The following is a 24,422-nucleotide window of genomic DNA, read 5'->3' on the forward strand; positions in this document are numbered from 1 at the left end:
ATATATAAATTTGATAACTGTTTACCATCAGGCAAATAGTACACATGCCATTGGAATTACAACTAGGTAAATGATCGTGAGTAGGAAGCAAAATTTTGAAGTTTCGCTAATTACGTGATCATTATTTATACCACTGAAGCAACTTAACATATTAGCTATTAATTGCCTATTGCTCAACATAGGCCTCCCCATAGACTGTCATAAGGAACCAACGGATGTAACTTATCGTTTAAATTTTGTTAACCGTCATTATCGGCAGTCTATACACCGATACGACATCATAACCTTCAATAAAAAGAGTATATTTCTTTTAAAAAGGCCGACAGCAGTCCTGCAATGCCTTTAGTGTGTGATCATGGGCGACGGTGGTCACTTATTATCAAATGACCTGCATGCTTGTTTACCCCCCTGTTATAAAAAAGTCTAGAACCCTGGATTTTGGGTGATAAAGGAGTGGCAACCCGCCTGTATAAATTGAAAATGAAGTCAGGTTAGTTGGCTTATCGTGACGATTTCATCAGGACATTAATTTATACCTCCTTCGCTAGGGCCTTGGTTTCAATATGATCTACATAGCCAGAAGTCTAGGGTTAAAAATAAAGTCGTACAAAAAGATCCAACATAAAAACGTCGTTTATTTTCGTTAAAAAAATCGTTAACTAAAAATAGACAAAAAAAAAACGGTTACAAATTTTATTTTCGTTAAAAAAATATATATATATATATATATATATATATATATATATATAATATATATATAGACATAAATCGTTAAATAAATGAGCAATGCTTTGGAATGTGAAGAAATGTGCCTACAAAAATTATAAAAAAGGGAATTACTGAATTTAAACTAAATACCATCAATTAATTACAAAAACGAACAATAGCAGGCATTAAAATTAATAAATCAATTAAATAACGTAATTTGATTAAGACAGGATATTTCCATTGTCTTTAATAAATAGTAGAATAGTATAAATGAATATATACATGGTATGATTCGGTCATGGTTTCGCACCAGCATACGCGAAATAATTAAATATTGGGCTTAGTTTTTATAAGCTTCCGACGAGTGAAAACTATAAGCATTAGAAATGAGATCATTTATTTTATCGCTTTTATAATATAAATTTTTATCGCACTTGTATATTTATATTCCATTCGGAAAGTGACACTAGCTGGGTTATGTCTGATCTGTTACAATAAATACTGAATATAGTACATTACTGCAGCGGGCAGCAACTGAGGCACACATACGTGTGTCCATCAATGCCTAGTTGTGGCCACGGCTTGTATAGTACTTTTCTCAAACAATGCGCGGAAATCAAAAACACAATTTTACTTTTTAAGTTCAATGACGAATAACGAACAATAATAAACGAACGTTTTTTTTTTCAATAAAAGGTTATTCTATTTTAAATGGTACAGGACTATTTTTAAATTATGAGTTTCCAGAGTAATTTATCTGGCCGCAAACCACGACAGATATGGATTTTCATACAACTTTTCCCGGCCGCTGCCCGCATGTGTCTGGACAGTACGGCAATTTTGATTTATCTCTATGAAGATTGTCAAAATAATGCTCACATTTCCAAACATGTTTGAGAAAAGAAGATTTACATTAGAGCGACTAATAAAAAAAAAATGTTATTACAGTGCATATTCATCATGGTGATCGTTATAAAATTTAATCTATGGTTTATACGTTTTGCATCAAGATATCAAAGTTACATATTAAGTACTTATCCATAACATGAAATTATCTTGTTAGGCGTGTACAAAAATGTTATATTAATCACCTTTTTAAATTACAATATAAAAAGCAAACCATCTTGTAATTACAACAAATATGCTCACTTGTGCCGGAATAACAAACCGAGCGTGATAGCATATATGTATTTGGCACTTTGCTCACGCCTTTTGTTCATCCATAAGGTGGTTTTTTATTTACTATTGGTAAACATTATTAAAATGCACCAACAATACTAGACCAATGAAAATTAACGATATTTATATACAAAATATAAAAATTAAGAACATGTTTTAAATCATGGGCCTTCAAACTACAGCTCGCGGACCAAATCCGGCCCACAAATGCCATCAATCCGGCCCAAAAAAACTTAAGATTAGTGTCATCAATCCGGCCCTGGTCTGTAGGAATATAGTTAAGGCCAGAATTTTTCTGCCCTTAAAACTGTTTTGGCCCTTGAAACATACTGGAAAAAACATAGCCCTAAGGCTTTAAAGTTTGGAGACCGCTGTTTTAAATTTATACATCTCAGAATTCATTTTTCCAGAATGGACATTTATAAATGTAGATAATTAATAAACAAAAAGGCAATGTTAATTCTACCTATTTGGAAAATTGATAGATGCAACATACTAAAGGACATCACAATACAGCTATTTCGCTCGGGTCGTTTATCACGGCGGTATAGGACAATAGACTTTATGTCAATCGAACAGACTTCATTTCACATTGGGATCGACTAAGACGCAATTTCTTTAAACTTGCCTTTAAAATTAAAATTTGATATCACAGCGTAATCTTTATTGTAAGGACCAATATGAACTAATTTTCTAATAGATTTAAGTAAAAAATATTATAATTTATGATAGTCTATAAAACAATAATAACGCGAAATTATCAAATTTTATTAAAATTTTAAATAGAGAAATTTAGAGAAACAGCGCGTCGGAATCAGCTTTACAACATTTTAAAATGCAAAACTGTTGTTCATTACAAAATATTTGACGAAATCACAATTCAGTATTACAACTCCTAATTCATCCATCATGATTATGAAAATATATCAAATAAAATATTTCGAAACGTGTTAAAGCCATAGTGCATAGCCTGCTAGCAAGCTACATAATATATACCGACACAAACTGAGTTACCATAGTACATTATACTAATCAGCCAATTTATTTAAAAAAAAAAAAGACAATTATTTTTATATAAATTCGAAAGTATTTGTACAGATAGCTTCTCTATTTCATAATCAAATATATGCTACGAAAAAATTACATATAAACATGTAGGTTATGTACTTATAGCTTACATTATATAGATAGTATCTCCATACAAATGCTTCGAGAAAAGCGTGTCAACTTTCTCATACAATTTAGCGTGACAAATAGTTATGAATGATTCCTTTATAACTTCTATATTTATTTTGTTTTACAAATTCTGCATCTTTTTAAGGGCGCAAAAATTCATTTTATTTATTAAAGAAATATCGATACGCCAAGATACATTATGTGCGTAAGTATATACAATATTAAAAAAAAACGAGTAAGCTAATTTGACAATTAGCTTACAAAAAGTTAGCCCGTTTTTGAGGCTCGATGCTCTATCTACATAATATAAGACTTTTAGGTATCACACCTTGTGCCTAATTCTTTTTTTTTAATACCATTCTGGATTTGATGTCGAACGAAACAGTTTAAAAATCTATTTTTTTTTAATTATTTCAAATGTTCCATTTACTATCAGTTTAAGAATCAAAACAAGTGATTAATAAAATAAACAGGCAAATAATGTCCTACGTTTAACTCAGGGTGTGTGAGCGGTTAGGCGGTTGAGCGTGTTGTGATGCGACTCGATCATATCTCGTCGTCGAGGTCGAACTGCTCCTCGGGGAAGTCGCCGACGGTCACGTACACGGGCTTTACGAAGCCGCCGTAGTTCGGCGGGCACGTGAAGTAGCGATGCCCGTTCACACTGCAACGACAAAATTTTTAGTGGCTTTTCAAAATTAATTTTATTAAATTAATTGTATAAATTAGGTTAAAATTGAATTAGGTTAAGACCCCCTTGCCGACTACAGATATATACGCTTTTTAATAAAACTAGGTACAAATGATGTTGCTATATTTTTGTCTAGCGACATTAAACGTTTTCCCCTGGCCATATAACCTCACTGTTATCACCACAGACATCATCATCATCAGCCTATAACTGTCCACTGCTGAACGTAGCCTCCCTATAAGGTGTTTTGCCAGTAGTTGCTACACTTGGAGGCGAGGTTACAACCGCAGTTTGGCTTTTGTCAACGTTTTAAGAGGGACGCTGTTTTCCAATTAGGGGAACCTGTAGGCTCCCCTGATTGGTTGAAACGATGGTGGTAGCCACTAACGATCCGTCGTTCTTGCCGCGCGGCTCGTCGTACTGCACGCCGATCCAGAGCCCGCGCGCGGCGGCCAGCGGCCCGTTGTAGCGCACGGTGGCGCGCCGCGCCGCCTGCTGCGGCACGCGCACCTCGCAGCGGGACCCCACCACCACCGCCGCCGCCAGCCTGCCCACACAACACCCAATAACGGGTTGTTAGTAATAGGCCGTGAAGCAGTTGTGTTTGCATGGCTGTGTTTCGGTTTGAAGGGTGCAATATGGCGTGAATTTACAGGGTACAGAGGAATAACACCTGAGTCCTCAGGAATGGCAATGGCAATGGTATCATGGGCGAAACAGTATACTCTGTTATGTCCATGGTACTGCTCATGTCTATAGCCGATGATTACCACTTTCCATCAGGTGGGCCGTCAGCTTGTTTGCCATTCTAAGTTGTATAAAAAAAAAATAGGCTCTAAAAGTTCGTATCCAGTATGGTTGGTTTAGAAACGCTCGAGGTAAGGCGAATGTGCAATTTGATGATGCACTATTATCGGTTGCTCAACGGCAGAATAAACAATCCTGCAACTCTCAGAAAAAGAACTCGTACAAAGAACAACGGGTTCTTTGTACGCACCCCAACACTGCATGCAATTGCGTATTTGTTGATTACTGTCACCACCGCCGGTTCGCACCTGTACTGTTCAGTTTGCTCCCACTTATCAGGCTATTTCTCTGCTCACTTCTCTAATTGCTCAGCAGCCAGATGTTGATATATTTAATGACAAAATAGATATATATTTAAAATATTTAAAATTTTTAAGTTTGTAAAATAAACCTATGGCTCACTACACGTTTTGGGATACGTTTTGTATTGTAAGTGTGGTGAGTAATTTATAAATAAATAAATAAAAAGCCTTATTACTACTACCAGTGTCAGTTCAATGAATTTCTATTATATGCACTGCACACATAACTTCCATCAAAACATTTCATAAACCTATTCAAATTTATTTTCTGCTAATTTCTCTATTTGAAAGGAAAGGACATTATAATCTAATACAAATAGATCTGTAGATTTTAACGATATACCTATATCTTTACATGTGATATAGAATCATGCAAATATGAATTTTATTACTCACTTGGCTTCTTCCTCCAACTCTTTCTGCTGTTGTTCTTTGAGCTTGTTCATCTCTTCCTCATTGTATTTGCCAAGCTTGTTACGTTGTAGAAAGGACCTCAGTGTGTCGCCTTTCTTCTCATATTCTTCTTCAGAGAGACGAAATCTGTAGTCATATGTATTCAACCCACAATTAATTCAATATAATACATAAATAATGTAATAAATAAGTTTTGTAATATTACCATCATCATCGTCCTACCCTTATCCCAATCATTTGGGGTCGGCGTAATATGATTTGTAATATTATATTAAAACTTTTTAATAAATTAATACAAAAGATTTGTTTATACAGAACATTAATCATCACCATATCAGCCGCTAACTGGCCACTGCTGAACACAATCCTCCTTTTTTGCGAGTAGTTGCCATGTTTGGCAAGTGAATTGGCAATTGCAGTTACACTTTGGTGATGTTTAAGAGGGTCGTTGCTGCCCATCTCTCTACCATTAAATTCCAGACCAAAAAATTATAAACTTGTCTGGTTTTTTTGGTTTCAAAATTGTATTAAACTCTATTAAAGTTAAGTTTGTCTTTGCACATTTACTTACCACTGTCATATTTTGTCTTTTTTTTATACAACTTAGAATAGCAAACAAGCTGAGGGCCCACCTAATGGAAAGTGGTAACCGTCGCTTATACACATGAGCAGTACTATGGACATAACAGAGTATACTGTTTCACCCATGATACCTCCTATATGTTACCATTCCTGAGGACTAAGGTATGAGTAAGAGAGGATAACTCCTCTGTAACCTGTAAATTCACTGCCATATCCCACCCTTCAAACTGAAACACAGCCATGTAAACACAACTGCTTCACAGTAGAAACATGAATGGAACAGAGGTGCCTAAACCAACAACTTTTGTACAAAGTCTTCTGGTAAAAATATTTTATGTATTACTTGTGTGTACAATATAGTATAAAATAAATATATCAAATGCCAATTTAAGCATTGCTTACTCACCTTTCAGCACTGTCACTAGTATCAAAATCTTTTACAAGTGCAAACTTATCGACCACATGTATCCTCATGCCATCATCAATGGGGTAAGAGCCGAGCAGGGCATCATTGTTGTCAATATCACACACTAAATTGTTTTTATTGTCATACAACTTCAGTTTCATTGTAGCTGCTGACCCTCCAGTCACTAACTCCAGTTTTGTCTGTAAAACAGTTTTTATTAAACGGTTTTATTTAGCTCGACCTGTACGGTATTTATTTATTTGGGTCAAAATTAGAAATTGGAATTTAAGCACCTTCCCGTTGTCAGATTGATCTGAAATTTGGTACACACATTTAATTTAGATGACAATACAATATAATAAAATCAATAACATTATAAATCTAAGATGGCCGCCGATACAAAATGGCGGATTATATATTTTTCCTTAACCCCCGCAATATGGGTATCAAATGAAAGGGCTACACTAGTAAAACACGATGATTATGTCAAAATTTAAAATTCAAGATGGACGCCGTTCCAATATGGCGGACTAGGTACATATTTTTCCACAACCACCACAATATGGGTATCAAATAATAGGACTACACTGAGACACCCAGACACTAGACACTCGGACACTAGACACTCAGACGCTAGACCCTCAGACACTAGACACTCAGACAGCCAGACCCTAGACACACAGACACACAGACACTAGACACTCGGATACAAGACACTCAGACACTAGACACTTGGACACTAGACACTCAGACACTAGACACTCGACACTCGACACTCAGACACTAAACACCAGACACTAGACACTCGACACTAGACACTCGATACTCGACACTCGGCACTCGACACTCGACACTCGACGACACTCTACACTCGACACTCGACACTCAGACACTAAACACTAGACACTCAGACACTCGACACTCAGACACTAGACACTAGACACTCGACACTCGACACTCGACACTCGACACTCAGATACTAAACACTAGACACTCAGACACTCGACACTCAGACACTAGACACTAGACACTCGACACTCAGACACCCAGACACTAGACACTCAGACACTAGACACTCGAAACTCGACACTCGACACTTAGACACCCAGACACTAGACACTCAGACACTAGATACTCGGATACAAGACACTCAGTCACTAGACTCTCAAACACTTGACACTCGACACTCGACACTTGACACTCGACACTCGACACTCGACACTCGACACTTAGACACTAGACACTCAGACACCCAGACACTAGACACTCGGACACAAGACACTCAGACACTAGACTCTCAGACACTTGACACTCAGACACCCAGACACTAGATACTCTGACACTAGACACTCGACACTCGACACTTGACACTCGACACTCGACACTCGACACTCGACACTCAGACACTCAGACACTAGACACTCAGACACTCGACACTAGACACTCAGACACTCAGACACTCAGACACTAGACACTCAGACACTAGACACTCAGACACTAGACAATCAGACACCCAGACACTAGACATACAGTCACTAGACACTCGGATACAAGACACTCAGACACTAGACTTTCAGACACTTGACACTCGACACTCGACACTTAGACACTAGACACTCAGACACCCAGACACTCGACACTCGACACTCGACACTCAGACACTAGACACTCAGACACTCGACACTCAGACACTCAGACACTCAGACACTAGACACTAGACACTCAGACACTAGACACTCAGACACTAGACAATCAGACACCCAGACACTAGACATACAGACACTAGACACTCGGATACAAGACACTCAGACACTAGACTTTCAGACACCCAGACACTAGACACTCGGACACTCGACACTCGACACTCGACACTCGACACTCAGACACTAAACACTAGACACTCAGACACTAGACACACATCTCACCAGATGGATGGTGATGATGTGGTCTTAGACGAAGCTTGTGGACCCGAGAATAGCCTATTCACAATTGCTTTAAATTAGTTGTGATTATTTTTATTAATTAAACGGTTTTATTTAGCTCGACCTGTACGGTATTTATTTATTTGGGTCAAAATTAGAAATTGGAATTTAAGCACCTTCCCGTTGTCAGATTGATCTGAAATTTGGTACACACATTTAATTTAGATGACAATACAATATAATAAAATCAATAACATTATAAATCTAAGATGGCCGCCGATACAAAATGGCGGATTACATATTTTTCCTTAACCCCCGCAATATGGGTATCAAATGAAAGGGCTACACTAGTAAAACACGATGATTATGTCAAAATTTAAAATTCAAGATGGACGCCGTTCCAATATGGCGGACTAGGTACATATTTTTCCACAACCACCACAATATGGGTATCAAATAATAGGACTACACTGCAGAATACTGTCATTATGTCAAAATTTCAAATTCAAGATGGACGCTGTTACAAAATGGCGTATTAGGTGGGGGCATGATTAGTCGTATCGAGAACAGTTGCGTCGGAAAAAGCGCGGGAAACGTTTAAAAAAGCGGGAGTGTTTTTTGATCTTCTTTAAATTAATTTTATTTTTAATTATATAAGGATTAGTTTTATTTATATATTGTGTATTAGATTGTATATATAATTGTATATTTTGTAGTAATAGTGTTTGTTGCTGTAAATATTGGTAAGTAAATTACCTATATTAATTAGACATTATGGATCCACCTATAGACCCTGGGGGGACAACCCCCAGGTGTCTGCAAATATAACTATCCCATTTAATAATAGTTTTGATATATTGGGTGAATCTAGTATGGACACAGATGGTTCTAGCGTTGCAAGTTCTAAACGTAAGCGAGTACGTGGCGAACGTCGCATTTGCAAACATTGCAATAAAAAACGAAGGAGGCACACCAAAGGTCTCGAATCTAAAATTAAAGATAGTGATTGTCAATGTATTGAGGATGAGAATCAAACTCTAGTATCAATACCAGTTGTAAATAATACCGAGTCTGTTAAACCTGCTTCTCCACCCAGTACTTTAAGCAGAACTTTGTACAATGCCGAGGATGTAGCTCCTTATGTCGTTCATGTACAAAAAAATGAAACACATCCTAATGATAACACTACATTACATCCTATTGCATTTGGTCGCTTTTTACACACTAATAAGATAAATAATATAGTGAATGGTAGCCTCAAAAGAATAGGAAGAAACCGTTTATCGCTTTCTTTCTCAAATTTTGAAAATGCAAATGCATTTTTAAATAATAGTCACTTAGAAACACATAATTTTAAGGCATTTATACCTTCTTTTCATGTAACCCGTATGGGAATTGTGAGGGGTATTCCTAAAGATTGGACAGAAGAGGAAGTAATCCAAAATATATCAGTACCTATAGGTTGTGGGAGAATTCTAAAAACCAGAAGAATTAAGAAAAAGACCATTAATGAAGGACAACCAAGTTTTATTAATACTGAAACCATTGTTATTACTTTTGATGGACAAATATTACCAAAAAGAGTATTTATGTTTTACACATCATTAACTGTAGATTTGTACATTTACCCCACTATCCAATGCTATAACTGCTGTAGGTTCGGACATGTCAAGATGCAGTGTCGTTCAAATCCTCGGTGTTATAAATGCAGGCAAAATCATACAGGTGATAAATGTGAAGTAGATGAGGAAAATGTTTCTTGTATCTTGTGTAATGGTTCTCATTCAGCAATTAGTAAGAAATGTCCTGAATATGCACGTCAGAAAGCCATTAAAGAAACAATGGCCCACAGTTGTGTTTCTTATGCTGAAGCATCAAAATTTCATCCTCCCACTTCTAAACTATATTCAGATGTATTAACATCATCATCTCCGTCCAATAAATCTCATTTTCAATCTTCTTTCCTCAAAGAGAAATCATCATTACCACATATTCAATCATCACATAAAAAAACAGTTACACTTAAACCACGCTCTCCTCAAAAAGCACAACAAGGATATGATCGTTCTGCCCATGAAGCCATAGTTAAGGAATATAATATTCCTGCTCCCTCTAATGGTTGTGCATTATCATCAAATAATATTGACAATAATCAATCCATCTTTGATATTATTCTCATGCTTATTAAAGTGTTATCGCAATCGAAAATGATACAAACAACTTTACCACCGTCCAACGATGCCATTTACAATGTATTTTCTCAATTATTAACTTCTCACAATGGATTACAAAGTCCTAATAATTCAGTGGAACTGTCGTAGCATAACAAACAAGAAATCAGACTTATTTTATTTGATTAATAAATATAATCCTTTTATAATAGCTCTCCAAGAGACTTGGTTAAAGCCAGGATATCCTTTTAGGATTTCAGGCTTTACAAGTCTCCGTGATGATAGAGCTGACGGATATGGCGGTGTTGCCATATTGGTCAAAAACTCCCTTCCTTTTTCTTCTTTTTCGCTTCCTGTATATAGCGGCATTAATGCAGCTGCTATAATTATAAATGGTATCTGTTTTGTTACTTTATATATTCCTGATCCTACATGCCAAATATATTCACAACTAGAACAATTATTTTCAATTTTACCTAAACCTTTTCTCGTAATGGGCGATTTTAATGCTCAACACCAATCGTGGGGCAGTTCTACTTCTAATTTTTATGGTGGAAAACTCCTGACGATAATTGACACTTACAACTTATGTATTATTAACTCAGATGTACCAACACGTAGAACTGCACCGAATGAAGGGTTTAGTGCTCCTGACATTTCAATATGTTCTTCTGATTTAGCTTCTTCACTGTCGTGGTATCCTCATTCCTCTACTTTCGGAAGCGATCACTTTCCCCTCATTCTTTCTTTTCCAATTTCCATTCCCTCAAGTCGAAAGAGTGGTCCTCGGCTTAAATATAATTTATCAAATGTAGACTGGAATATTTACAAACAATATTTAGATAATAAAATATCGGAGTTACCTATTGTTTACCATGGAAATGAACATCAATGTTGTAATGACTTGATGATAAATATGAAGGAGGTTGCTGATTTATTATTTCCTGTTAAAAATAGTGCTTCAGGGAAAATTCCCTCGCCACCTTGGTGGGACAAAGATTGTACGGAAGCAATTAAAAATCGTAAAGAGGCTGAAAAAAATTATAATAATTACATGACACCAGAAAATTTTGAAATTTACACCGCAGTTTCACGTTCTACTCGAAAACTACTGAAAAAAAAGAAATTAGAAGGCTGGAGAAGATTTTGTTCTTCTATCTGTCCAGAAGTTAATTCATCAGTCGTTTGGAATAATATTAAAAGATTCAGATCTGCCTTTAGTGATCATACATCACGTTCTGCACTCGATTTAACTTTAGCGAATAAATTTTTAGATCGCCTTGCTCCTAGTTATGTGCCGGAATGCCTTTACAATATTTCTCTATCCGTCTCTGACGAATTATTCGAACTTGACTCTCCTTTTACTCTAGTAGAACTTAAAGGTGTTCTAGCTTCTATTAAAGACTCTGCACCGGGAGAAGACGGTATACCGTATTCCTTTTTAAAAATGCTAGCGATGCGACATTAATTTACTTTTTAAATATAATTAATTCCATAATTATTTCGGGAAATATACCTACTTCATGGAAGTCTCAGATTATTATACCATTTCTAAAGCCTCATAAACCACCTTCTGAACCATCTTCATACCGTCCTGTTGCACTTTCCTCTGTCTTACTAAAGCTAGCTGAACATTTAGTGAAAAACCGTCTAGAATGGTTTTTAGAAAGTAATAACTTACTATCCCCGAACCAGTTTGGTTTTAGGAAAGGTAAGAGCACCTTAGATAATGTGAGCATTCTTATTTCAGATATTCATATAGCTTTCTCACAAAATTTGTCAATCCTCTCAGCCTTTTTAGATATAAATTCTGCCTATGATAATGTAATAATTTCTATTTTAAAAACTAAATTACAAGCTCTAAATGTACCGGTAATGCTTTCTAATTTCATTATTAATATTTTATCAGAAAGAACAATATATATGAATTTAGATGAAGATACCAAATTATCTAGAACAGTATGGAAAGGCCTTCCACAAGGATCTGTTCTCAGTCCAATCTTATTTAACATATACACATACGATCTAGAATTATTCCTTGATAAATCCGTCAAAATTTTACAATATGCTGATGATCTTTTATTATATTTTATTGCGAAGTCCATAGAATCTGCTTCTGCCAAATTATCTGATTCATTAGATTTGTTAAAAACGTGGTTAGATGCAAATGGTCTTAATCTTTCTGTAACCAAGAGTAGTGTAGTTTTGTTTTCAAGAATGAGATCACCGCAACAAATTAAGGTGCTTTATGATAACTCATACATTCCTATAAAGACTGAAATTAAATTTTTAGGTATCGTGCTAGATAATAAATTAACAGGTCTGTCCCACTGTAATTATATTTCTACGAAATGTGAGCGTAACCTCAACATTCTTAGGTGCCTTGCTGGAGTTTGGTGGGGAGCACATCCCGTTTCACTAAAACTTGCTTATAATGGTCTTATAAGGAGTGTCATTGATTATGGAACTTTTTTGTTAGCTCCAGGAAGTTCATTTGCTTTTAAGAAATTGGATTTAATTCAATCAAAGGCCTTGAGGATTATCTCTGGAGCAATGAAATCAAGTCCAATCAATGCTTTACAGCTCGAAGTCGGTGATCCACCTTTGGTTTTAAGAAGACAATATCTATCTGATCGCTTCTTTTTTCGTTGTTTACAATTATCTGATCATCCGCTTATTCAAAAGTTATCTCAACTACATATCTTTATTTCGTCTTCATCTTATTGGAAACATAAAAAACCTCCATGTTTAATACAAAGTTATGAAAAATATAAATCCATAGAATCTCCCACTTTTACATCGTCCTGTTTTCCCATTTATAAATGCTCATATCAATCTTTAGTTTTATCTCCTAATATTAAATATGATTTTGGGTTATTAAAAAATGATTCAGAATTGAATGCCAAATTTATGTTTATAACTGACATTGAATGGAATGAATGGCACTACATCTTTACTGATGCATCAAAACCAGACAATAGCGGTTGTGTAGGTGTGGGTGTGTTTCATTCACAATTTAATATCGTTCAAAAAATTAAACTTCCACCGGAGTCTTCAGTTTTTACCGGGGAATGTTATGGTATTTTAAAAGCTGTAGAATATATACTTTTAATGAAATTACATAAGGCAATAGTTTTCACTGACTCTATGAGCTCTTTGCAAGCTCTAGCCAAATATCCGTTTAAATCAAAACCAGTTTATCCCATTATTTGTGACATAAGACAAAGTCTTTATCTTTGCATGTTGAGAGGTTATTCCGTTTCTTTTGCCTGGTTACCAGGACACAGTGGTATTAGCGGCAATGACAAAGCTGACCTTATTGCAAGAGAGGCTGTAACTTGTGGTGATATGTATCCGTATCATAATTACTGTAGTGACCTAGCTTGTCTCCCAAAAATATATTTAAGGTATGCCTGGAAGGAATATTGGGAAAAAACAAGTACAATAAAAGGAAGATTTTATCGCCTTATACAACCCGATATTCCTTTCAAACCATGGTTTTGTAAATTAAAGCTTGGAAAGACCGCAACAACTATTATAACTCGTATGCGTCTAGGTCACGTATGCACACCTTCTCATTTATACAAGCTTGGTATTGTACAAAGTTCGTCGTGTAATTGCGGTGCTGAAGTGGCGGACTTGAATCATATATTCTTCTCATGTTCTAAATTTGACCACACCTCCCTTTTTAATCATCTCCGATCCATCCGTGTTCCATTCCCAACTTCTATTCTTACTCTACTTTCTTCCAATGATCCTATTATCTATAAAATACTATCTTCATATATATATGATAACAATATTAAGATTTAGTTATATTACATGAATACATTTATAGTTGCATCAATTGCTTTTCCTATATATTTATAAGTATATTCTCATATGTACAAGTATATGTTTCATATCCTATAAATATCCTAGACCTAATCCTTATCCTTTCTAAATTCGTTTGTGTTAGGTATTTTTATTACTATTATCGTTTCCCCGTTTTGTTCTTGGCAAAATACCCTAATATCGGGGTGAACGCCACAAAAAAAAAAAAAAAAAAAAAAAAAAAAAAAAAAACAGTTGCGTCTAAGATTGTGGGACGTTAGAGGGGCAGATAAAAAAAATAGGTAATTAGATACCTCGTTAGTAAGCGGTAGTTATACCACCCAAGTTAAGGTAATAGGTTAAAACGTGCCGAGGACTGTATGGCATTAGGGTGGATAAAAATGTAATGTCGTAAGCGCTTCACCCTCAAGATTGGGCGCATCTTGTTGTATATTAAGCCTTGCCCCTTTACTAGACTGCGGGGGGGGGGGGGGGGGGGGGTCGACCATCAAAATGCCCCTTAATCGTGGGAACAACATGGTAACAATAAACAAAAAATACCAACAAATATAAATAAGACTGGAGGCTTACCATCAGTACTTCAAATATTTGTAGGTGCAAAAGTAATGTTGCGGTCCAACATTGACGTTACAAAAGGATTGGTAAATGACGCTATAGGACACATTACAGAAATTGTTTGGCCTCAGTTCCGTCGAACCCAAATGTACGAAACAGATATATCATCAGTTTTAATTGACTTTGGCACAGACGGCGTGCACGTTATTTACCCTAAAGCCATACAGTTTCCAGCAAAATTCAATTATGGTACTGCTGAAAAAAGGATGTTGCCCTTAGTTTTGTCATGAGCGTTCACCGTCCATAAAATGCAGGGCAGCACCGTCGACCATGCAGTAGTATATTTGGGCTCAAAATGGTTTGAGGAAGGACAAGCATACGTGGCTCTAAGTCGAGTCAAGTCTCTGGAAGGGCTATGTATTGAGGAATTAGATTGTACTAAATTATCAGGTAAGAAACCATGTAATAATGATGCACTGAATGAATTAAATAGAATGAGGAATATTCGGTAAACAATTTCACTAAATACTAAAAACAAGAAAATAAAAATCGGTAAAAAAACTTTTAAGTTAAACGGTTTTATTTTATGTGCACTGAAAACTACAAAATAAATAAATAGTTACTTACCTATCAACCTACGTAGGTGATCTGGGTCATTAATATCTCTGATGGTAGTGGTTGTCATAACATGAACCATGTCAGCGGCCGAAAGGCAGTTCATGAGAGAACACTAACACCAGGGTTTGCTTGGTAGGTAAACTAAGCAGCCCACACTATAACAAGTAGGTATTTTGACCTTCTAGTTCAGAAATATTTTAGTACTAGGCAGAATAGCTTTTAGGCATATTAGACTAAAATAAAAACGTTTCGCTGGTGAAGCCGTAACGGCTGGTTATTGATGGTCAAAACCTCCAGTTACGATTATAGTAAGTCGATTCAGCGGACCCTGGACTCCGGAGCTATGAGGTTTCGGATGCGACCGGGATAAACCGCTAGGATGATGATGATGACGATTATAATAAGTCGATGCAATCCACACTTAGTATAGTAGAAAGTAATACAGAAATAGTTAATGGGCCCCACGTTTTTATTTTAGTCTAATATGCCTAAAAGCTATTCTGCCTAGTACTAAAATATTTCTGAACTAGAAGGTCAAAATACCTACTTGTTATAGTGTGGGCTGCTTAGTTTACCTACCAAGCAAACCCTGGTGTTAGTGTTCTCTCATGAACTGCCATTCGGCCGCTGACATGGTTCATGTTATGACAACCACTACCATCAGAGATATTAATGACCCAGATCACCTACGTAGGTTGATAGGTAAGTAACTATTTATTTATTTTGTAGCTTTCAGTGCACATAAAATAAAACCGTTTAACTTAAAAGTTTTTTTACCGATTTTTATTTTATTTTAATGTTAAGATTATAAGAATACTGGTAGATATACGGGTTCCCTTTGAACTCCAGTCCAGTAACTCATAGAGAATACCAATAACTCCAGTATTATATTAGTTACAAGTATATATTTGTGATGTAAAATAAAAATGGAGTTGTTGCAATAAAAAAATATTTATTTTTTAGCTATTTTATAAAGGGTATCGAGTCAGTAAAACAACTGTGTCGTCGTAGCCGCAACAGTGAATTTAATGTAAGCATTTTAATAATGGAATTACGGCCACAACTGAGCGCAAAAAAGTTAAACAAAGCAGGCAGTGAGTACCCTTGGGTAATTGTTTTATACTAATAATATTTTGATTAATTCAACTATTTAAGAGCTTATATGGCTCTGAATGTAAATGGATGACAAATGAAAGTGAATGCAGAAATGAGTGTGAATAGAGAGACATGGAAAAAAAATATATTACACCAATGTCAAATAATAATTGGAATAAAGATAAGAAAATAATAATGTTTCTGTATGTAAATGCATAAAATTAACCAAAATCTTTACTAATATTATAAACGGGAAAGTGAGTTTGTTTATTAGTTTATAGCACCTTAACCAGTCACTGAGAAATTTTGTATTCACATACTATATAAGATATAGAAGGATATAGGGTACTTTTATCCCAGTTAGTAAACATGTCCCGGGCACGCGGACGAGCTCACGGGCAAAAGCTAGTATGATTATAATTTTTTAGACAATTTTATTTTTAATTAATGATTTTAATAAAAAGAGACGTTTAGATTGTTTAATAATTATGCATTGTAGAGGAAGATTAATATATGTTTTCGTGTCTATTTAGATAAAGAAACTTTAAATATTCAAGTCATATTTAAATAGAAAATTCAGGTTTAATTTTTGTTATATTTCTAAGTAAATTTGTTTTTGTAAAACTGGTGAATCATCTAACCTTAAATTCCAACACAGTGATTCCTTTCTTGAATCTCCTCTCGACAGGTGCGGCATCTTCGCTGTCTGACTTCGTTATATGCACATTTATATAATCTTGAGTGATAACTTGAATACCTTCCATAATTATATTGAAAATATACGCCGATTTTTGGTGTAGAAAACTTACCGTTCATTCACAATTAGACAATCACAAAGGAAAACATTATATTTGACATAATTGACAATGACAATTAATCTGATAGAACTGACAATTCAAATAGAGGTTGCCAACACAAAATTCTTTGCTACAAGCAAATAAATATATCGTTGTTGTTATCTAGGCTTTCAAATGTCATGAAATGACAAATAAATTAAAACTAAGAATGGTATACAGTGAAGGACGACCAGACTAGATGTAAACAGTGTATGCAAGTAGTTCAGGATGGGAGGGGGGGGGGATTGTTAGCAGTGGAGTTTGACAGCCCCATTACTAACAATATGTTCTATCAGGTCAACCTCCGCGTGGTTCCGCCTGGAAACCATCGTGAACAATTCTCGTTGAATTCGTCACGATGGACTAACTGACCTGTTTCATCCTCGTCTATCATCCTTCACTGGTACTCCGCAAGCGTATACCGTTAGCGCAGGCGGGGTAACCATACCATTTTCACCCATAAAAAAAAAACCTTCCATGAAATAAATATATAAAACAATGTCTTTGAAGAAATTAATATTTATATTTATTTAAATTTAATAGACGTTTGGAGAAATTTGTATGCCTGTGATTTAATGGAAAAAAATAAATAAAGTCTTAACTGTTTTAATGACTACCTTGTTTTCATTATTAGATTAATTTGTATATTTTTATATCAGTTTGGTAAAGAAAACAACAGATCACGGTGTCAAAATTTATTATTAAAACTTCCTCCTCTTCAAGATCTCCGGTCGCCAGTTGATCGGGTGGGTCTCCTCTGAAGCGGATTCGTCCTCTCTGTATATCTTTATAGTTTTGTCAGCCTCTGTGGTGATAAGCCGGGAGCCGGATTGGTCGAATGTCATGGCAAATATGCCCGCTTCCGAGTCCATAGAGCCGGGTTGTACTGCAGACTAAAAAAAAAGTAATTAATTTAAAAAAAGTCCACAATTAAAATAAATCAAAGATCAATTTAAAATAGACTATACTTATTCGGACTGTGAGTTACTTATCACTTTGCTAACCAGCAATTCCATCATGGTTAAAATCTTTGGAATTAAACAAAAATTGTGATAAAAACCTAAATACAAAGTAATTTTTTGGTCGTGAACGCTTTGTCATCCAAAGTCCAAAGTCTTGTCCATCGTGGCAGGAGGACGTACCTACGCGCTAGTGCAATCACTAGTTTTCTCGTCACCCATCAGCAAAGTGTTATGTACCAAATATATAATAGCTGTGTTTCGGTTTGAAGGGTGGGATATGGCGTGAATTTACTGGGTACAGAGGATTAACACCTGAATCCTCAAAAATGGTAATGCATGGGAGATATCATGGGCGAAACAGTATACTCTGTTATGTCCATGGTACTGCTCATGTCTATAGGCGACGGTTACCACTTTCCATCAGGTGGACCGTCAGTTTGTTAGCCATTCTAAGTTGTATAAAAAAAAACATTTAAGAGTAACAAATATTTAAATATTACAAACACAAATATTTTTTTTCTATTCAAAATATCTTGTTTCGTTTATTGAAGATTATGAATGAATGAATTACTTACTTGTAATCTCTGGAAGTTATATCCTGTTCTCCAATCCCAACAGTACATAGTGCCGTTGTCACCACCACTGACCAGTACGCCCTCTGGATTGACAGCCATACAGTTCACTATAGCATTGTGACCGGACAAGTTCTGTATGAATTTCCCCTCAGGGCATTTCCATTGTTTTATATTATCCGGGGAGGCGGAGGCGAAGGAATACAGTGTTGGGTGTATTACGATGGATCTGACTGATTTCTTGTGGTTTGTTAGTGTGCACATTGACTTGCCGGCTGCTAGATCCCACAGCCGGATTGTGGAATCGTGTGAACCAGTTATAATCTGAAAATTGAATATTAAATTTAAATTAGACACAATAAATATAGATACATAGATAGATACTCTTTATTGTTTCCTCCAAAAGATTACAATAGTAAACTTATTATAGATACAAACAATTAGAAGAAAATATTACACTGAGAAAACAATGAACGGTCTTATTGTTAAGAGAGATCTCTTTCAGACAACCTTTGGATCGCCATCATCATTTCAGCCATTATCCGTCCACTGCTGGACATAAACCTACCCAATAGATTGCAATAAAGAACGTTCCTGAGCCACTTGCATCCACTAATTAGTGGACCTGCAACACATTTCAGGTCGTCACTCCACCTCTAGTAGGGGGTCGTCCTACACTACACGACGTGTGTCGTGTTGAGTGCGGCGTGTGTGATGAGCACAGCGGGTGTTGTGTTGAGTGCGGCGTGTGTGTGCTGAGCGCGGCGTGTGTCGTGTTGAGCGCAGCGTGTGTTGTGTTGTGTATCACCTGCGGCTCGGCGGACTGGCAGGCGAGCGAGGCGACGGTGTCGGTGTGTCCGGCGAGCGTGTGCACGTTGGCCTTGGTGCGCATGTCCCACACGCGCGCCGTGGCGTCGCGGCCCGCCGACACCACCACGTCCAGCGTCGGGTGCAGCGCCAGCGCGTACACGGCCGACAGGTGCCCGTGGTAGTGCCGGATCACCTGTGCAATGCATAATATTCATAAGTACATATATGTATACATGGCGGACTTAATGCTAAAAGCATTCTCTCCCACTCAAACATAGGGAAGTGGCAGAATACTCGAATGCGTTACTAGTAATTATTCATATAAAATTATATAAACGAATAAATATATATAAATAATAAATATACTTACTTACACATATACAAAATAATACACTGCAATATGCTGTGTTTGGGTTTGAAGGGTGGGATATGGCGTGAATTTACTGGGTACAGAGGAATAACATCTGAGTTCTCAGATATGGCAGCGCATGGGGGGGTATCATAGGCGAAACAGTATATTCTATTATGTCCATGGTACTGCTCATGTCTATAGGCTATGGTTACCACTTTCCATCAGGTGGGCCATCAGCTTATTTGCCATTCTAAGTTGAATAAAAAAATAAAAAGACTTTTGTACAAAGTTTTCCTCTGGTAACTTCAAAGTCACAAAGGATGTGACTTGAAATTATTACAATGTAAAGCTTTAATTATTGGACAATCGTGATATTTTCATTCACAGTGATAGTAATAATTATAAATGACTTTTTACAAATTATATTAATACCCACACAACTATAAAGTACATGTAAATGTTTACAAATACCTTATTATACTCCAAGTCCCAACATTTCACTTGTCTATCTTCGCCACAACTGAATAAGTATGGATGTCTGGACGATACTTGCAAACCTGAAATAACAAGCATATTTACTTAAATTTTATATTTCGAGAAACAAAAAGAGTATGATGGGTGACATTTGTTTTAAGTAAATACTAAGTTTTTTAATACAGTGGCAACTGACCTCTCACAGTGCTTACATGTCCAGTAAGCGACACTTTCAACTTGCCGCTCGCCAAGTCCCATATTTTTATAACTCTGTCTGCAGCACCTGTTAAATTAATCAATCAAATTTGAATAAAAAAAAAAGGCAGAAAATAGAAATAAATAAATAAATAGAAGATAATTTGTATCAAAATAACCATATATTTTTAGAAAAAAAAAAAACAGAAGAAGAAAAATATCTTTTTGATGTTATTCATGGATTTACATAACAAAAGAGTAGCATGGTACCATTTATTTCCTCTATAGTATCATCGTCATTATGATATCAGTCCACTGCTGGACATGGGGAGCCCATAAGGGAAGTTTTGTCAGTAGCTGTCACACTTAGAAGACGGGTTGGTAACTGCAGTTAGGCTTTTAGAGATGTTTTAAGAGGGAATGCTGTCCATCCCTCGAATTTTAAGTTCCCTTAGACGTCTCTTACGACACTCAGGGGAAAGGAAGGGGTGGTTAATTTTATGGTAGACTCATATTGTCTGGTAGACAGATAGATAGATACTCTTTATTATTTCCTTCAAAAGATTACAGTAGTAAAATTATTATAGATAGATACAAACGATTACAAGAAATGTTCACATTGAGACAGCAATAGTATTTAATTTTTAAATTAAGAAATTAAGAAGAAAAAAAAATCTTACCAGTGGCAAACCATTCATTCCCAGGTTCAACAGCCACACACCGCACCCAGCCCAGATGCCCCGATATCACCCTGAACAGTTTCCATGGCGGGTGCCACTTGGGTTTGGGCATAGCTGGAGCTTTTCGCGGTACTGTGGTAAGAGCACCGGCAGGGGGTGTTGGCGCAGGCGACACTGCTGGGCCAGTGTATGGCAGCATAGCCCCTTCAGACCCTAGCGCTGCTGACTCAGCTATTTCTGAAGCAATAAATTAATGTGAAAGTGAGTTTGTTTGTTACGTTAATGGCTTAACCTATCACTATGAAATTTGGAATACACTTACTACATGGGATAGAGAATATTATAGGCTACTTTTTATTCCAGTCAGTAAACATATCCCAGTGATGCGGACAAAGTCGTGAATAAAAGCTAGTTTTGTAATAAAAGCTAAACAATTTGAAATAATATTATGTAACTTAAAATTATTTATTATTGTCAAGATACTTCAAAAAAAGGACAATGTTCCCTATTCTGTATTTTTTTGTGTGTTTGTATTTTTTTTTTATGTTTGTACATTCTACAGTTTTCTTTCAGCTTCTTAAAGGTTGACTGTAAGAGATCCCTTTATGGAATAAGTCGTTCAATGTAAATTATGTACAATAAAGATTTTACAATATAATACAATACATATTGTTATCTCAAAACTCTGTCAACTATCTAAACTGATATGGAAAATTCTTTTATTTTTCATCGAAAATAATATATATTAATGTAATAACTACCAGTTAAATCGAAAAGGTTTAACTAGTTTCAAGATCAAATAGTGATCCTTATAAAAAATATACTTTCATATTGGTCTCATAGAATGTTCATTGAAATTGGTTTGGTTTTTAAAATCAAAATTTTGCAACACTTGAAATTGGTTTTATTTTTGTGAAATAAATACTGTCATTAAATATATATTTATCAATTGGCTATCTCTTACCAGTGTCACTGATAGGTGTGTCCGCACGTACTAAAGCTTCTTGCTGTTTAACTGTTTGCGCCTTCTGAACTGCTGCCATCACCTGACCATAGCTGTCCCTCACTTTTACAGATTTCAATATTTTCTCACTGAAAATTAAAAACATGTGAACATTATATTAAACATATCGTCATAGTTGTAGAATACTGACGGATCTTTATATGTAATCTTTGTCAGATCCGTCAAAATTCTACGACTATGACGATATTATGATTATCATTATATCAAATAGAATAATTAAATTTTCTATTTAATTAAGAAATTAGTTTTAAGAAAACAAATCTCATTTTATTATATAAATATTGAAGGAAATTTTAAATTAATAGATAAACCTGGTCTAACTATTGTACAAGGACTAGTTTTTAAAAGTTAAATAAAAACATTTTCTATAGATCTAAATTATAAATAGAATTATATATAGAAATTATGGGGGGGATATTGAAAGAATAGTGAAAGTAGGAAATAGTGTTTCCTGCTTTCACACTCCTTCATGGATGAAAGAATTATGAAATAAATTTAGCGAGCAAGAAACAGGCGATATTCTGAAGAAAAGCCAAATTAAAAGTACCCATAACCAGTGAATGTGTATAAAAAGATAGATGAATGTAGAGGATAAAAAGAGGCTTGTTTAAATGCTTTGAGCATTTCATGTTGCATTGTTTCTACAATATATAATGGGTTAACTGACTTGCTTTTTCATTCTCACCTATTATTGCTCACTAGTGTTTTTTTTTTATGGGTGATAATGGTAACCTCACCCGCACTATCGGTATACACCAGGGAGATACCAGTGAGAGACGATAGGTGAGGATAAAGCAGGTCAGTTACCCCATCGTGACAAATTCAACAAGAATTATTCACGATGGTTTCTAGGGGGAACCACATGGAGGTCGACCTAATAAAGTATATTGCTAGCAATGGCTGTCAAACTCCAATGATAACAATCCCTTTCCCCCCAGCTCATTGTTGTTTTACCAACATATAACGTTGGCACATGCAAGGTTACCATTCCATTATCATCCATTAAAAAAAACCATATAACACACTGCTTAGCAGTACAAATACTAGCTCTTCTTTTATATTAAGTCTTCTCCGGTAAACGTAAGATTGTAGTGTTATTAAGTTGGAGAATATTGATAAATGATAAATGTAGAAGTGAGTTAAGTCATGGAATATTGTAATTTTATACCAGAAAGCATATCTTCTCCCCAGGTTTTATAGAGAGTAAAAAATTTTACCAATAACCCACATCGGTAGAATTTTTAACCACACTATCGGAAAATATAATAATAACTTACGCTTTTTCATCTATAGGTGGTAGTAGACTCTGATTAGCGAGGAACATGTCGTGGGATCTCTTCAAAGACCTGAACACCAAGGTGTGCACAGAATGTTTAATAACGTCGTCCCCCATTGTGATATTAAGATACTACAAAGTTCTAAACTAATATAACTGACAAATTCTACAACTGCAATAATTAAAACAAATTATTTTGTCATTATTAAATATCAATTAAGACGAGTACACAAAAAGACCGAATACAAAATAGGAAATAAACTCCACAGATCACAGAGACTGTCTAATAATTCAATTAATCTATTATATTAATGTCAGTATCACTGATATATGTCAACTATAAATTTCTACCATAATGACAGCTGTACATGGTTAACGCCAACAATGTCGAAATCTTTGGGTTAATGCTAAAGTTCAGCTTTTGCCTTCAAACAGTGTAATAATTCCGATAATTTGTATGAACATACTCTATCTATGTAATATAAGGCATCCATTAATATGTCCTGCCAGTGTAACCCGTAAATTAGTTTAGTATTACCATTACTTACCATTCATCCTAGTAATAGCGTTAGGGAATTGTTTGCATATGCGTAAATCTGATATAGTTAATTTAATACAATCATTATATAATATAGTGGAGCTTGGTATAGGTAAAATATTATTATGCGCATTTCCCTACTCTCAATCCCTGACTAATGAACAGAATAAGTTCATTTATAGTATAAATAATTTAATTTATTCGATGACATATCATTGTAATGATATATTTTATTTTGAAAGT

At 35.5% G+C, this 24,422-nt stretch overlaps 2 protein-coding genes across 2 annotated transcripts; both read right to left on the minus strand.

The window, feature by feature from the left end:
• Positions 1–1,647: 1,647 nt before the first annotated feature.
• On the minus strand, positions 1,648–17,314 carry LOC113509912 (tubulin-folding cofactor B). Its single transcript, XM_031910733.2, has 5 exons — positions 17,102–17,314; positions 6,266–6,465; positions 5,260–5,403; positions 4,143–4,301; positions 1,648–3,727 (listed from the first exon to the last, which is right to left on the minus strand). Exons 1-5 carry the CDS (start codon positions 17,222–17,224, stop codon positions 3,610–3,612), a joined length of 744 nt encoding a protein of 247 aa, XP_031766593.1. The 5' UTR covers positions 17,225–17,314; the 3' UTR covers positions 1,648–3,609.
• Positions 17,315–17,976: 662 nt separating this feature from the next.
• On the minus strand, positions 17,977–23,928 carry LOC113509676 (pleiotropic regulator 1). The gene is made up of 8 exons (XM_026893068.3): positions 23,643–23,928; positions 22,306–22,433; positions 21,342–21,578; positions 20,663–20,749; positions 20,464–20,549; positions 19,639–19,833; positions 18,834–19,154; positions 17,977–18,189 (listed from the first exon to the last, which is right to left on the minus strand). Exons 1-8 carry the CDS (start codon positions 23,756–23,758, stop codon positions 17,998–18,000), a joined length of 1,362 nt encoding a protein of 453 aa, XP_026748869.1. The 5' UTR covers positions 23,759–23,928; the 3' UTR covers positions 17,977–17,997.
• Positions 23,929–24,422: the final 494 nt, after the last annotated feature.

This window comes from Galleria mellonella, unplaced genomic scaffold (genome assembly GCF_026898425.1).
Source record: "Galleria mellonella isolate WM207_F2 unplaced genomic scaffold, CSIRO_AGI_GalMel_v1 utg57, whole genome shotgun sequence".
Lineage (NCBI taxonomy): Eukaryota > Metazoa > Arthropoda > Insecta > Lepidoptera > Pyralidae > Galleria > Galleria mellonella.

Excerpts from the sequence above, each read along its gene's own strand:
- LOC113509912 (XM_031910733.2), bottom strand. The coding sequence starts at position 17,224 with ATGGAAGGTATTCAAGTTATCACTCAAGATTATATAAATGTGCATATA. Across the intron at positions 5,404-6,265 it reads ACTAGTGACAGTGCTGAAAG|ATTTCGTCTCTCTGAAGAAG; the intron begins GTGAGTAAGCAA and ends ATATGACTACAG. Across the intron at positions 3,728-4,142 it reads CGCGGCAAGAACGACGGATC|TGTGAACGGGCATCGCTACT; the intron begins GTTAGTGGCTAC and ends TTGTCGTTGCAG.
- LOC113509676 (XM_026893068.3), bottom strand. The coding sequence starts at position 23,758 with ATGGGGGACGACGTTATTAAACATTCTGTGCACACCTTGGTGTTCAGG. Across the intron at positions 22,434-23,642 it reads CCACCTATAGATGAAAAAGC|TGAGAAAATATTGAAATCTG; the intron begins GTAAGTTATTAT and ends TTTAATTTTCAG. Across the intron at positions 20,550-20,662 it reads ACATGTAAGCACTGTGAGAG|GTTTGCAAGTATCGTCCAGA; the intron begins GTCAGTTGCCAC and ends TTGTTATTTCAG.